The sequence below is a fragment of the Xenopus tropicalis genome, chromosome 1 (assembly GCF_000004195.4).
Source record: "Xenopus tropicalis strain Nigerian chromosome 1, UCB_Xtro_10.0, whole genome shotgun sequence".
Classification (NCBI taxonomy): domain Eukaryota; kingdom Metazoa; phylum Chordata; class Amphibia; order Anura; family Pipidae; genus Xenopus; species Xenopus tropicalis.
Genome location: NC_030677.2, coordinates 136,689,006 through 136,705,046, shown reverse-complemented (window position 1 = coordinate 136,705,046; position 16,041 = coordinate 136,689,006). Strand labels below are relative to the sequence as shown.

The window sequence follows — 16,041 nt, the reverse complement described above, 5'->3', positions numbered from 1 at the left end:
TTGCTGTATTTACGTAATGTTAATACTTACTTTCAGAAGTGACTATACAAGTGCAAATCACTACAGACACATTATCGGGTTCTGTTTGAAGCTGTCTGCTTAAGCAGAGCCTGAAATGGTCAGTGATGCTTTGTAGTTTTAAAAGCATAAGGGTGGTTTACATGACAGTTTGTTCTTCTATATATAAATATTTATGAGTAAGCATGCTCTAACACACACTATGATGCAGTATGGTTAACATAGGTGCCTTAGTCATCTAAAGTCATAAAAGTCATCTATGAAACCAATGCAGCTACAGCTTGGTGGGCAGGTGGCAAAAACTTGCCCTGTCAAAGTAATTGCCCTGACCTACTGGTAAAATCTGGACTCAGTTGTCATTATTATTCATTATTTATATAGCACCTACATATTACACAGAGCTATGCAGACATTATACATCATTCACATTGGTCCTTCCACAGTGTAGCTTGCAATCTAAGGTCCCTATTAAAGGAGAAGGAAAGTCATTTTAGCATTTTACTGCCAACAAATTTGCCACATTAGTGCCACCTAGAACACTATCACACATTCCTAAGGGTGAAGGGAGTGAGTTTTATAAATTCTTATGCGGGGGGGGGGGGGCAGGAGAGGGGAGAGCTGTGCAGACTCTGGACCTGGGAATGAAGGATTTTTCTGAGAGAGGAAGTCAGATACCCTAAGAACATGTTTAATATAAAGGAGACAAGAAATCTTGTGTTTCTTTAGATAGAGGACTCAGTGCAGCTTTTCTGTGAGTGCTTATGGCTGTATTTACATAGACCTTTCTGATAAAGCTTAGTTTTCACCTTTCCTTCTCCTTTAATTATCCCACATAAGCACAAAAGTTCAAACTGTTTGCAGATAATGTCCTGGCTGAAATTGAACCTAGGATCCCAATACTGCAAGGCAGTAGTGCTGACCATCTTGCTATTATGCTGTCTATTATCATTCAAAAATGCTCATTATGGTGCTGTTTGCCAGTGCCCTAAAAAGTGATAAATATAGCAATATGATGCATGTCTGCACAAGGCAGTGAAAATCCCTAATAAACCAGGTAGGTAGCAGATCACACAAAGAATAAAAAGGCAAATGGATTATAAACTGGCACCTCAACCTCAAACATAAATTCATTATGCAACATGCAAAAAAAAAGTAAGGGACAGATATATTAAATATTGAACTAGAGCTTCCTAAAGGATTCCTAGCAGTTTGATTAATTTCTGACATAATTATCAAATAAGATATATGTGTCAGAATACATGTATGTTTGACCACCACTGTGAAATGCAATTAGGAGTTAAGGATTTTTTCCTCCATGGAAATTAAAATTGTTAACTCTGAAATGCCCAATAATTTGTTATTGTTTTTACAACTTAGTTTAAATATCAGCCTGTAATAAATTTACCACAATTTTAAATGAGGCTATTTAAAGGGGACCTGTCACCCTGAGAAATAATTGCAATTTGTTTTCTATTGTGTTTGTCAAGCAAAATAAAATTCACCTACACTGTAGAAATTATTTTAGTCTTATTTTCTTCAGCCTTGGAATTCACAATTTCAGTAAGCAGACAGGCACCATTTTGTGGACACTGTTATTAAGGCAAGCTTTGCATCCTGCCAAAATCTTGTTTCTTTGCCAGTATGGGGGGACCTGATACCCATGTCCATGCACTGGTTATTAAATTAGATGGTGAGGAGGGAAGGGGAATGTGAGGGGCGCAGCAACATCTAATAAGTTCTGAATTGAAAGTGAAAGTAACTGTCTGCCCCACCTCTATACCTAAGGCATAGAGGCGGGGTAAGCAATATATGATTGACAGCTGGGATTTCTTAATGCTAAGTAATATGATAATAATGGGTATGGATGTGTTAATAAAAAAATGGTTTTTGGTTTCATATTTAATTTGAAAAGGACTTTTATTATACAGCTTTTTATGCCTGGGTGACAGGTCCACTTTAACATATTTTTTTATACTAAACATAAATGCGATTTTTAAAAAAAATAAATAACAGACCTTATTTGCAAACCAGAGTGCTACATGCTGCAGTTTTTTGCACTTTACATGTTCTCATTTGTGCAAAATGCTGAAGACTTTGAGCTCCGAACTGGACCTCCCCTCACTAATACATCACTGACTGCAGGAGTCAGAGTTATATAGTGTAGGTGACCCCTAATAAATGTTATGTTTTTGTACTGCCAGGAAACTTTAAATGATTGTTTTATTTGTGTCTTCTAACTGGCCTTGCTAAATATTCATATTGGCTAGAAAACCCTGACCTGCTAAAAATCCAGAGTCTGTCTATATCAGTTGCTAATGTTCCTTCTGGAATTCCACATTACAAGCTGCCATTCTAAGAAGCCCCTTTGAAGTCTGATTTCCATTGCTTTTATGTGCGACTGATTTGATTAGCAGCCTGTTCATCTTCAAATAACTCACTCCCAGTGTCTTCTTCATTTTTTTAGTTGAAAGAGGACAGAAAGTCGTGTACGATACAAATCATAAAGCGCCAGTTGCTAATTTTCTTCTGTCCCTGCTACAATAGACTGCTGCTTGAAGGAAAAAAGAATGATCCTTACTATAGCTTAGCAGTGGAATTTGATTGAAGCCAATTTATTAATAGCTTCATATGCTTTCGTTTTTATTTCTTTAAATCTATAGACATTAAGCTACACTTTCCCCCTCTTTCTCGACATGGATCATTTCATGTTTGCTTCATTTCCCCCATGGTGCAAGCTATGTTACCATCCATCTTCTATATTTGGCAGTTGATGGCAGCTTAAAAATATTAAAGTATGAAGCGCCTGAGGGCTGGTTTTAATGAGAATCTCTCCTAACTTTCTTTTATATTTCCTACATATTATTCCGTAGCAAATAATATACCCATTGCACTTCATTTTTTTTTTCTTTACTGTTTTTTCTTTATTTAATGCTCTGTTAGGCAAACCCTATTTGGATTTTGAAACCAGATGACAAAAACAATGTCGTTCAGAAATATATCCACTAAACTGCAATAACAAAATCAGTCTTGTCGTACTGCTCACCAACAATGTCTATATAAAATGCCACAGGTTTATTGTCCCTGCAGCTATACCCAAGCAAAGTCATTGCAACAGCAACTGAGGAAGGTTTCACGATCTACTCCCATTTAATCTAACATAACTAATGGGACATAGCACATAAGCACAGTTATATCCTGGAATTCTACTCTTTCATGCAATGAATTTTACAATTTGGATACGCTAATTAAAGGTCTAGGGAAGTCTAAATGGATTCATTACAATTGCTTAGTGGTTTTCATCCTTAGGACTGGCATAAAATGACATTTTTAGCAGAGGCAAGTGAGATGTTAAGCTGTTAAAATGCCTGGACCAATACCACCTACCCAGGTTCTGTCACTGCTTCTTGCTGAAGTAAATGATATGACATTCTATGATACTACAGCATGCAGCTAAAGACACCTGTACTATAAATAGCCTTTTTCTTGTTCTGAATACAGAAACTTTATGTGCAGGAAGAGGTGGTTTTAACCAAAGAACCAAAGAAATAATTTAGGAAAATATATGGGTGAAACAGAAAATTAATTTACAGCCAGGATGCTCCAAATTAAAAAGAAAACTGTGATATGGCAGCAATGTCAAATACAGATGAAGTGCAGAGTGTGACTGAATTCAAAGTGCCTGCACCTAAGCTACTAGGGTATTCTGGTCAAACCCAATATAAAGAGAATGATGTACCCCTGTTAGATGTTACAGTGTAGTTCAAGGCCAAGTTCCACAAGGTCATAGAACTTCTTTGGGCACCCTTTGTTTATGTTTAGTATATAAATCCAGATATTAAAGTAGAGAACTGCTCGTGTCAGCAGGCTATAGCAAACTAAATGTTGATTTATTTTTGCCTCAAAGGCAAAATGCTTTACACTAGATTGGTATTTAGGTATGTAAGTGGGGAAGATATTGAAAATAGCAGGTTACAATAGAAATGCTTTTTTTTTGTGTATTTGTGTCTGTTATTATTAGGTCTAAATTTACTGGATTTCCTTACTAATTTTGAGAACATTTCAACCACTCATCTAAGCAGTTTAACTGGGTGGTAGGGATTACCCTTAAAGAAAAATTATACCCTCAGAATAAAAACTTAACCAACAGTATAAAGTAACCTATTAAAGAATCTAACAAGATCTTATATATATATATATATATATATCAGTAAATATTGCCCTTTTACATCTTGTCCCTTGAGCCACCATTTTGTAATGGGCTGTGTGCTCCCTCAGAGATCACCTGACAGGAAATAATGCAGCTCTAATTGTAACAGGAAGAAGTGTGAGTTTGTCCATTAATTGGCTGATGTGACCTAACATGTATGTGTGCCCTTGGTTTGTTTGTGTGCACCGTGATTTGTATGATCCCAGGGGAGGGCCCATAGTACTAGCATTTTCTATTTAGGATCACCCAGTGGCACATGCTACTAAAAATTATATTTTTATGAAAGTGGTTTATTTAGGTCAAGCAGGGTTTTACATATGAGCTGTTTCATGTGATACATTTTTATAGAGACCTACATTTTTCAGGGGTACAGTTTTTCTTTAAAAGTGCACCAACAACCAGTCACAATAGTTCCATTAAACTTATTCTAGTAGGTGTTATCACAGAGGTTTGGAGTGGAATCCAGTAATTATGGTACCATGAATCTCATACAGGCAGCTGTTTATTTTTTAAATGACATGACTGGAAATGTGAATTGTTGATAAACTGGTCTACAAATAACTGTGAAATGTACTTTTAACATGCAGAAGTACAATGAGTTATGCAAAGTAATAGTGAGTAAATAGGTCATCCCTTGGGATAACATTGGCAGGATTGGAGATAAATCATGAGAAGCCTATTTAACAACAGGTCCCAGGGCTCACCTTGCAAATGATTCCAACCTTGCTTCAAAGGCAGCAAAGGTTAGTTTGAATAAAGCCAATGTCAGGAGAATGACATAAGAACAATGTGTTAGTATTATTGTCATCAAGTATTTATTATGTACAGACATATGTTGCAGCCTGTACATACTAATGAATTGATTAGTTACATTTTTAGGAAACTCATTTAAAAGAAATGAACTAATTTAAAAGAAAAAAGTAAATGAACAGACGGAACATACACATTTCGTGCCATCTATGTAATTAATGGTGGTTTTCTAGAGAGATTTAATTAACTTATCTCTGGAAAATGTGCATAGAAAAAAGTACAGAATCTTGATAGCAGCTAGGAATAGATTCTTATTATTCTGAGGCAGTGTAAGGTTTTCAACTGGGATTGTTAGACTGTCAAAGCTATTGCAACTATCAGAAAGGTAAAGTGAACTTTTGGCTTATGATGGGAAGTGCAATGTGAATTTTAAAGGTTTTTCTTTGGGGCATAAGTGTTGGTGTCTGCATCAGTTTGGTCAGTCTTGATGCCGGTTGTTATCAGGAAACGGAGAAAATTAGGAATATTTTTCTCTGCATCATTCTGAGCAAATATGGATATATCTCAAGAAGTAAAGACGTGGAAGAAGCCAGAGGATGTTATTTTAAATGAGGCGTAAATGTTTTAGCAGCCGTAGAACATTAGGGAATAAACGGTCTCCAACACTTAACTTACAATCTCTTTTCCTGTCTTGCCTCCTGTTTTTTTCTAACTAGTATAAATTTTACAACTAAAGTGAAACGCATAGTATTTTTGCCTCTCAGCCAACTCAGTGTCAACAATGTGATAATAACACTGCCCTGGATTTGTATTCCAGTCTGCCATTCTGTTAGCAGCTAATGAAGTCAGATGTGAAGTAAGACTATCCTTCATCATTATGACACTCATGACCTGGAGTTATCTGGCAGATATGGCATTTGTACATTGAGTCACTGAGCTTGAGTCATGTCTTTCAGAATGGTAAGTGTAAAATTATTCCCCAAGCAGCAACATCATTTCTGTGCAATCCTGTTATAGCAATTTTTGAAGTGATATGTACAGGCTGACATTCTTCTTTTAATGGAACGGCAGAATGAATGTAACGCAGCACTTTCTGGCCTCAATTAGAGATTATACCACTTGGCAAATCAAGACCCCAAAGCATAGCAATGTCCCAAAGTACTGATTCAGCTCAGTGCTAGCTAAGAACTCCGCTTCAAGAATATGGGTAGGTAGCATTATATGTAAGCCTTCTGTAAATATACAGTTACCGTTCTACCTATAATTAAAAAGCATTTCCCAAATTTATAGTATCATTAATATTATCCTTAATTTACATGAGGCTAACACATTGTGTGCACCTTTAAAGATTTGCCATTAATATTATACTTGCTCTGGTGTTTAGGTCCCTATCATATTAACTCAACACACACCAGGGTAAGTTTCTGCAGGAGCTAGTTAACCTCCCTTCATGCTCTTGAAGTGTGGGAAGAAACCCACTGAACCATGGTGAACAGACAATATCCTTGTAGAAAATATCTGGGACAGAATCAAAATCAATGCTGTGCTGTGTGGTTGTGGCTGTAATGTTTCATATTTAACCCTGCCAACAACACAGATTCTGGGTTTCATTCATATGAATAGGAAAAGTAAGCTGCTAGGCAATGTGTGTTTGCTCTGAATGGCCTCAGCCAATTGAAATTAAAGGGAAAATGTATACCTTTGGGGGCATAACTTATTGTCTGTATAGTAAATTCTTTTTATGCAGACATAGATTAATACCAGTAATAGACATAAATATATTGTACTTTTCCTGCTGTTGATTAGGCTGTTATTTTACTGGCCTAGCCGATAAACTTTATACTTGATGCCAATGTTGTCAATATGGAAAAAAGGCAAAAATATAGGATGGCTGGTATTTTTTTTCCAGAAATGGTGACAACCCTATTGTTGAATTTGGGACAGATTTCTTAAAATGTAAGAATAGAGCTAATCAAATAAAAACTTTCTTTTCATTCCTATGGGATTTTTAGAAGAATATTTATCAACAGGAGAAAGTTAGAGTTCACCATTTGATAAATATGCTTCTAAAAATCGCTTAGGAACAAATAGAATTTGGTTGAGTTTTTATGTGGTGAGCTCTAAATTCACATTTTGATAAATCTACCCCTAGCAATATATAACATAAAGTATATTGTTACCACCTATTAGCGGAGGTTGAGAAAAACCCCATCTAAAGATAACCTCACCAGTACATACAGTACTTAGGGGGTTATTTGTCAATGTTCATATATTATTTTTTCTGCAATTTGAATTTGAGATAAAACTCAAATTTTCAATATTTATTAAGCGAAAAAAGCAAAGAGGACTTTGGAATCTGAAAGCTTGCAAGAAGTCAATGGCAGCTGTTCTAGACAGTGGAATTTGCACTCTAAGGTACTTATGGCATTCCCAGAACACACAGACTATGGTCAATGTAATCATTAACCAATTAACCTGCCTTTACCTACACTTTATGTCTTTAAAGTACACAAGAAAAATGGTGCACCTGAAGATCCCACATAGATACATGGAAAACAGTGATCAACACGGTCTCCAGTGCTGCAAAAAACGCATGCCAAACATAAAGTGCTGTCTTTATTACCAATAAACATTTTTATATTAACACGTTCATACTTAAAATTTACTTTTAACCAGAAATAAACCTTAATTGGGTCAATTGACATTGATTAATTACATGTGACTTACCTCCCAGTGCTCTCCATAAAGCTTATAAATATATTTGTCTTCTTTATCAGATTTCTCTTTTCTGCCAATGTGGGATTTTCTTTCAATTTTCTCCAAGATTTTTAGTTCAGTGTCTACAAATCCATTCTTTAAGTACACTGATTGTGGTATTCCATTATTCCTGCACTCCAGCATAAAGCTCCATTCTTGCCTTATCCTGAAAAATAATGTAGAGCATATGCAATGTTTTAGATTTAAAATTTTGCCTTTAATATGATACTGTAGGGATGTCATTCACTTACACCATATTATCAAATTACTCACCTAATATCTTTTAGCGGCCTTTGAAGGATTTAGAGTTCTTTAGTTTAAAGGGGAAGTTCACCATTAAGATTACTTTTAGGGCCAGGGACTGAATTTGTTTTCCCAAAGAAGTCGCAAGGAAAAGTTTTAAAAAATTCGACTTTTACCAATTGTCACTGCTGAAATCCTAAGACAAAAGAAAGAAATTCAAAGAAAGGGAAGGGACCTTTGCCATTGACTTCTCCATGAAGTTTGCAAGCTTAATCTGTTGCATTGTCGAATTTGGATTTTTAGCCGTTTAAACGCATAGTAAATCTCTGAAAAGCTGAAGCATTTTTTCTCTGCGACTATTTTTCGAAAAAGATCCGAATCAAGTTTAAAATAAAAAATTAATTGTTAGTAAATGAGCCCCTATAGTATGTTATAGAATTAACAACTTCTCAAATGGTCTTAATTTTTTATTTTCTATAGTTTTTTAATTTGTCTGTCTTTTCTGTGTGTTTTCAGATTTCATATGGAGGTAATTAACCCTGGCAGCAAAAAATAAAAAAAATGTACTGCTCAGTGGGGCTCTAGTTGCATTGTTATTGTTACTCTTTACTACTTTCTATCTTTCTGTTATCTTTACTATCTTTCTGTTCAGGCCCTTTTTATTCATCTTCCAATCTCTGCAAGTTATTGCCTGGTTGCTAAGGCAAAGTGGACCCTTGCAACCAGATAACTCCAGAAATTCTAGACTCGAGAGCTGCTGAAAATCTAATTAAAAAAAAAACCAATAGCAAAAACAGTTCAAACCAACTGCAAATTATACAAAAATGTTAATAAAGGTGAACTACCTCATTAACAGCAACTGGTGAGCTAGAGGTTGAATCCTATTATTCCAGAGTTACACTAAATCTGTGAGCCCAACCTAGATATTTTAGTAAATCAGGAGAGAGACAGGAAATACTATCCATGGAGAGGAAAGCAATATAAACTTTGGCAAAAATGAAAACTGAGGTTTACAAGCAGCAGGAGATCTTGCAGCTATATCACACTTACAGTAATGGCCAGGTGTAGGATTCAGTCTGAAAATGATGCATCTGTGCATCTTCTATGAATAAACAATTATTTCCTATTTCCTTACTGTGTTGAAAGTGTGTATCCAATAGACAACAATTTTTTTAAATTCTAAGGCATTTAAGGTTGAAGAATAATAAAAACAAAATTTTTTAGAAAATTTAGAGAATATTATAGGTGTTATTTGTTAAGTGCAGGCCAATTAAAAAACAAAACAAAAGTTGCAGGTCTTTGCGCTACATAGTGGAGCGCCCATGTGTACTTGCATATGGGGTCTCCGTAACTTGTAGGGTGCTAATAGATAGATCTTATCAAAGAGGAGCAGTGATTACTGATTAATTGCCTTAACCTTTTAGCTTGGTGTCAAAAGTGATTTGGGATATTTTGGGGCAGATCATTGCATCAAAATGATAAATGATAAATGAGTTTAGAGCTTAATACATAAAAAACTTACCCACATTATATTCCTTCCTTTGGTTTTTTTTTCTGTAAATCCCATACAAATGTATATCTGAAACCTATCTAGATCAATTAGAAGTCAATGGCAGATATTCCTTCCCTTCCCTGGAATCTTTCTTTGCTTCAAAACTTTAGTGTTTTTTAGATTTTTGCCGCTGGTTTTTGTGCAACAATTTGAAAAAGTCACAGTTTTCATGCAAATTGAAAGTTTTTGTGACCTTTCAGTGACTACACATGGTCTTTTGGTTCAGATTTTTTTATATATGTCAGGCATTCAAAGAAATGAGTTTATTCGAATTTTTAAAAAGAGTTCTCCCTTATTGTTATTCTCACAGATCATGAAACAATGACCTAAAGTAGAGGTTTTTGGTCTTTGTGAGGCAGGGCCGGAACTAGGGGTAGGCAGGGTAGGCACCTGCCTAGGGCGCAATCACTGGGGGGCGCACTTCCCAGGAGAAAGATTTTTTTTTTTGTTTCATCTTTAGTGGGTTCACTTACCCTTTAATATTACAACGGATCGTTAATACAGGGCTCTCCTGCCTGCTCCAACTCCCTCTGCACATGTTCTTTTTGTGCCCCCCCCCATTCCCCTGATGTCAGCCTTTACCTTAACACTATAGAAATCCGACACTAGAGGGATGGAGCTTGAGCATGCGTCCATACCAATGTCAATCAACGGCTGCCGGTGAGATAAGAGCAGGGGTGGAGCGCACAGTCTGGCACTGAACTAGAGCAATTTTATGTGGTGGGCTGTCTGCTGGCACAGGTACACGGATAGGAAGTGGGGGCTAAATACATATTGTATATGGCACAGGTTCTTGGGGAGCAAGGGAAGGTACTGGCTAATTATGTGGCTGCACTGATCCTGGCACAGGAGGGGGGCGATCAGGAAGTGGGGGCTAAATATTTTATGTGGCTGCACTGGATGGTGGCACAGGTTAAGAGGGCTATAAGGGAGGGGAGCTAAATATTTTATGTGGCTGCACTGGATGGTGGCACAGGTTAAGAGGGCAATAAGGGAGGGGGGCTAAATATTTTATGTGGAAGCACTGGATGCTGGTTGGAAGAGATACACAGGGGCAAGGGTGGGTGGGTTAAATAAGGCAGTGCATCTTTTCTGAGGTTTTAAAAGAGGTATACTGTATATGGACAGGTACACAGAAGTGACATCTTGGCAACAACTGCATGGCAGTGTTAACAGTACCCTTTATTTTCGCTTATTTAAATATTGTTTTACTGCAAAAACATGCTTTGGTTTTTCTGAATATTTGCTTTTTTAGTGCACCTTTTGTTTTTCATGTTAGCATATTTATATTTACATAAGTTATACTCATTAATGTGTTGCAATATTTCTTTATTAAAAACTGAAAAAGTAAAATGGTAAACTGGGGTGGGGGGGGGAGAGTGGCACTGATTGAATACCTTGCCTAGGGTGCCAAAATACCTTGGCCCGGCCCTGTTGTGAGGACAAACCCAAATTATTGGTACAGAACTTGTTCTGACATTTCCATAATAAGGCTACAAAAACAAATTCTTGTCAGCAACTTTACTATAAATTTACATTATTTTAGGGTCAGAAATAAATATTTACCCAAACTGACCTCTGCAACCCATATTTTGAAAAACTCAGATGTAAAACTTTGGCATCTAAAAGCTTCAAATTTAAAAAAAAAAAAAAACAAAGAAACGTTTGAGTTTAGAAAAATGTCAACTTTATTCAAATTGAAAAAAATTCACAAATTATAAAATAGATATTGTGACATGCTGAATGCCTGTACACGCAATTTTGGGGGAATTAACAATGGTAGGCAGGCAGGCATGCAGACGATCTGGAGCATAGAGACAGGGACACCACGTCTTCAGGCAAAACACAGGTTTATTTAGGGCCAGTTCTTCCCAACAGAAACATAAAGACATAAGTTCATAAACAGTTCAGGATTTTGAGATGTCCCTTCTTCAGGGTTCTCACCTTCCAGGGTTATTTCCACGCTCTGGAACACTCAGGCTTCACACTAAGCCTTGCCGGGCCCTCCCAGCACTCATCTGACTGGTCATGACTCCCTCTGCTCCCTGGCAGTGGCAGGTGGCACCCCCAGCTCCTCTGGGAGTTCCTAACACAGGCAGCCCTCCTGCTCTGTGCCCTGCTTTGAGAGTGACCTTCACACAGTCAAGGTTCAATTCCAACTCCTGTGTAAATCACACAGCCCTTTTATTGGCTGCTCACCTGCAGCCTAATCAGGCAGCTTTCTACAGCTGGCCAAATCAAAAACCTCAAAGGGAGATTTACTCCAACACAGCATTACCTTCTGTAAAACCAGGTATGTTACCTGGTGCCACTTGTATTCCACCTTAAACACTGGTGGAAATACACCAAATAATGACCTTTCCCATTGCATCTCTCACAATATATAAACTTCCCAATGTTTCTAACTTTGGTCCTACCCTGTATTTTTATGCATAAAAAAGATTTGCAAGGCATTTGCTAGAATTACATACTGTATCTAGTGACAGCCAACCAGATAATGCACAAAATTACAGGATAATAATAACAAAAGAGTAACATTTTAAGCTTAGATTTTTTTATATGCCTGCAGGTGTAAGAATAGCAATCATTTTTTCGATACTTTTTTAATGACATTCTGTTTATTAAGATAATGCAATATTTGACAATAAATATTGTCCCACTGGTATTTAAAAATGAATAGAAATGCAATAATACACTTTAAAATATTTGATTTCTCCTGTAATTTCCAATACCCAATATGTCAGCTTCAAAACTTTCAGATAGAACAGTTTATGGTTATTTAGGACAATCTTTCATGTTGACCCTGAGGTAACTGTCATTCTCAAGAGCAGATATTCATCTGTTTCAGAAATATTCCAAAGCAAGTACAGTGGCACAGTTTGTATAATTTATATAGTTTGAATGCCATTCTAGTGTCAGCGAAGACTGCTGGATTAGAATCTAAAGTAGAAATGACAAAAAATAACTGTACATCACAGGCTGGCTGCTTGTGAATACATGCTTTTTATAATCAAAAAACGTATTTAATTTGAATCTTTTTCAAAGTATTGTATTGCCTAAAGCACAGTCCTTCCCAAGTCAGTTATAACCAGTTGTTTGCTGCTTGCAAATCATTAATCATTATATTTGTTTCAAATGTTTGTATTATATAATAATTTACAGGCTTATATATAAATTTGGTTATTCTACATAAATTGAAAAATGGAATTATGAATGCATTTACCATTGGAGGAGAGATGGTGAAAAGCCAAGCCTTCAGTATGTGACTGGTTGTTTTTCTACTTCTTCTTTTCAATCTTATTCTAAACTCTTTCAAAATCTTAACCCTGGATAGTGGAAGCATATGCTATTTATATTTGATTCACTGCCTAGCCAATAATGAAGCTTAATCTGCATACTGTTGTTATTTGCAGTTGCATGCTATAATTGTCTCTACAAAAGCAAATTATAAACTATGTTGTCTATCACTTTGGTATGTCTATGCACATTAAAATAAACTTTGAGCTTTGCTAAATTACCTGTATTTAGTTCAGGGGAGAATCTATGGTTAGTAGTTTTGTGTACAGTTTTATACCAAATTTGCAGTGTTCATCTTTCTGATGGCCATAGTCCAAATAAGTTAAGTCCCCAAAATGTGTAAAATTGATTTTAGACAGATGTCTTTTTTCAGGGATGATGAGGATTATGGTTAAAAGGAAAAGGAACAATGGTTTTAGCTGCAAAGCAGAATCTTTACACAAAGCCAGAAACACATTTGGAGATGTTAAGAAAAGTGCTGCAATAGGAATAGCACAATTTATTCACCTCTTGTCTTCAGTCAAATCAAGTTGGTAGTTCTTACTAATAAAAGGGAAGCCTGTTGTCAAATACAGTTGTAATATTCTTTGGATTTACTTGAAGATAAACTTACATTTGAAAAATAACGTCAGTCCATAATGTAGTCTTGGATAGAGGTATTTGGACTACTGCCAGTCCTTAACTTACATAAAAAGCAACTCCAAGCCTCCTTTTCAACCCAAGATACCCGAAGGCCATGAAGTACAGTCTATACAGTATATACAGTATAGTGATTCTACGAATGTAACCTAACACTAGAGTGTCAACCAAGCTTTTCTTAAAAGAAAACTAATAATTACTAAGGATTACTCAATAGCACATACTAATCAAAAAGTATATTTTTATGAAAATGGTTTATTTATATGAATCAGGGTTTTACATATGAGCTTGTTTATGCAATATATTTTTATAGAGACCTACATTGTTTGGGGGTATAGCTTCCCTTTAAATGTACTGTATGCCTTCTCACAAGTGGCATAAGCCACCCAAATGGAAAATGTTTCATAGCATCTGATTACCAATGAAATGTGATGCTTCTTCATTTTATATAATTATATTACATGCATGGGCCAATTACCCAGAATGCTCAGGGTTTTTTAGTGATAGGGCCTTTCCGTTATTTGGATAACCATACTTTAACTCTACTAAAAATCATTTAAATATTGATTTAACCCAATGTGACTGTTTTGCATCCAATATGGATTAAATTATCTCTTAGTTGGAATGAAGTATAATGTACTGCTTTATTATTACAGAGCAAAAGGAAATTTTAAACAATTTTTAAACTTTAAAATTTTAATTATGTGCTTAAAATTTACTCTGTAGAAGATGGTATTCCCATAATTCACCTTTCTGGATATTAGATTTCCAGTAAGAGATCCCATACCTGTACTAACAAGGGCAAAAGTTTGAGTATTAGATAGAAGGCCAGGAGTGAAGACAGGGCCATTCATGATTTCCACATTCTTAAATTAAATGGGATGTTTATCTTTTAATAAGCATTAATAATCTACAAAACCTTACTACTGACCTTAATGGTCCTGCTTTGGACAATTTTATGTGACAGAACAGTTTGCATCTTATGTATGTTTTTAAAATAAAATGTTTTCTTTTCATCTTTAGGTTCTCTAATGTCTCATTTGGCCAGGTGGACATCGGCCCCCTGGCAGCGCTGGCCAGGCTTATTTACATGTCATAACCTGGCCACGTGACTGGTTGAATCACATCAACCAGAAAGATTAATGACATCCAAATAATGTCAGAAAGGAAGAGGCATTCGAGTAGTCCATCCTGCCTGCATTCCCTTTAAATCACTTGCTGTGGCCAAGGTCTACTTACATGGAGAAGAATAAGGAAATTTTTTAAAAAGTACTTTATTCTGTAAAACTACAATATCTTCTGAGTTCTCCACAATTTGTTGTTATGTTTGCAGTTGAATATGAATTGTTACCCTTTTTCATCTTACTGTATGTCAACCTATTGGTTGGTTGTTGGAGCTGATTGAATGGCAAACTGAAGGACAGCAAAGAAAACATAATTTTAAAAACCACAAACATAAACAATCTTTTGTGAATTGTCACAGAATATGACTGTCTGGCACATTCTAAAGTTTATTTTAAGGTCAACACTTCTTTTACTCCCATTAGCTGTAGACAGCCATAAAAGTCTACCCCTAGTGGTAATAAAATGTATATTACGGTTATACTGCTATATTACTGTTTTATAGCTTTTGTACTACGCAGAGACAAGAAATATGGTAGTTTCTACTAACATGAAAAACAATATTCAGACTTGGTATGGATTTGTGAACAGATATAAGCTAGGACCTCACCATTTTCTGCTTTTCTGGAGTTATTTAACTATAAAGTGTGGTTGTTTACATTTTATATATATATTAATTTCTAAGTGCCGAATAATAATGAGAGAACATGAGGGACTGCAGGGAGTAAAGATGGATCAGTGAGAGTAAAATAGACTGGAACCGAAAAGTTCAAGGTTTAAACAACTATATCTATTCAATTTACTTTAAAAGGCAAAGGTAAAATTACGGAACATTTTTCATCTTCTCATTTTAATCCAATTATATCTGATAGAAGATGGAATAATATTCCATTTATATTTTACGATCCTATGCATTTACATTTAATAATGCAAAGAGACTCACTTTTCTAAGGCGCTTGTCTCTAACCTTTCTTCTTCTTTCTTGCATCTTTCTTTATACTTCTTGACACGAGTTTCCCACAATCCTTTTATACGAGAAAAGTCAATGACTATCACCTCAAAAGTCATAGCGCCACATAGAAGTCTCCTGCAAAAAATTGTATTAATGTCACAATAAGTAGGCCATCTTTAATATATGTATCATTACTGCTTTATCTTAATTCTCTTATAAAATATACATAATTGAATTCTTGCTGGAGAAGAGCTGGTAGACCTCTTCTCCGGAAAAAAAGCACATACTTTCAATTCATTCCTATGGGATTTTTGGAAGTGTATTTATCAATGGGTGAAAGTTAGAGTTCACCATTTAATAATTATGCTTTAAAAAATCCCATCGAAATGAACAGAAAGTGGGTGAGTTTTCCTGTTGTAACTCTAATCTAACATTTTGATAAATCTGCCCCTAAACAAAGATTTTTCAGTATGCTTGTCATAGTTCTTCATTCAGGTCTGCAGA

The 16,041-nt window shown here is 35.7% G+C and overlaps 1 protein-coding gene across 2 annotated transcripts in view; it reads right to left on the bottom strand.

The window, feature by feature from the left end:
• Window positions 1-16,041, bottom strand: part of lrrc2 (leucine rich repeat containing 2) — a 143,443-nt gene that overhangs the window by 65,334 nt on the left and 62,068 nt on the right. For both annotated transcript variants that reach the window (XM_031890967.1, XM_002940605.5), the window contains 2 exons: window positions 15,529-15,672; window positions 7,703-7,898 (listed from right to left, as the gene is read on the bottom strand). In XM_031890967.1, coding sequence (XP_031746827.1) covers window positions 7,703-7,898; window positions 15,529-15,653 — 321 coding nt within the window. In that variant the 5' untranslated portion in view covers window positions 15,654-15,672. The remainder of the gene's footprint in view (window positions 1-7,702; window positions 7,899-15,528; window positions 15,673-16,041) is intronic.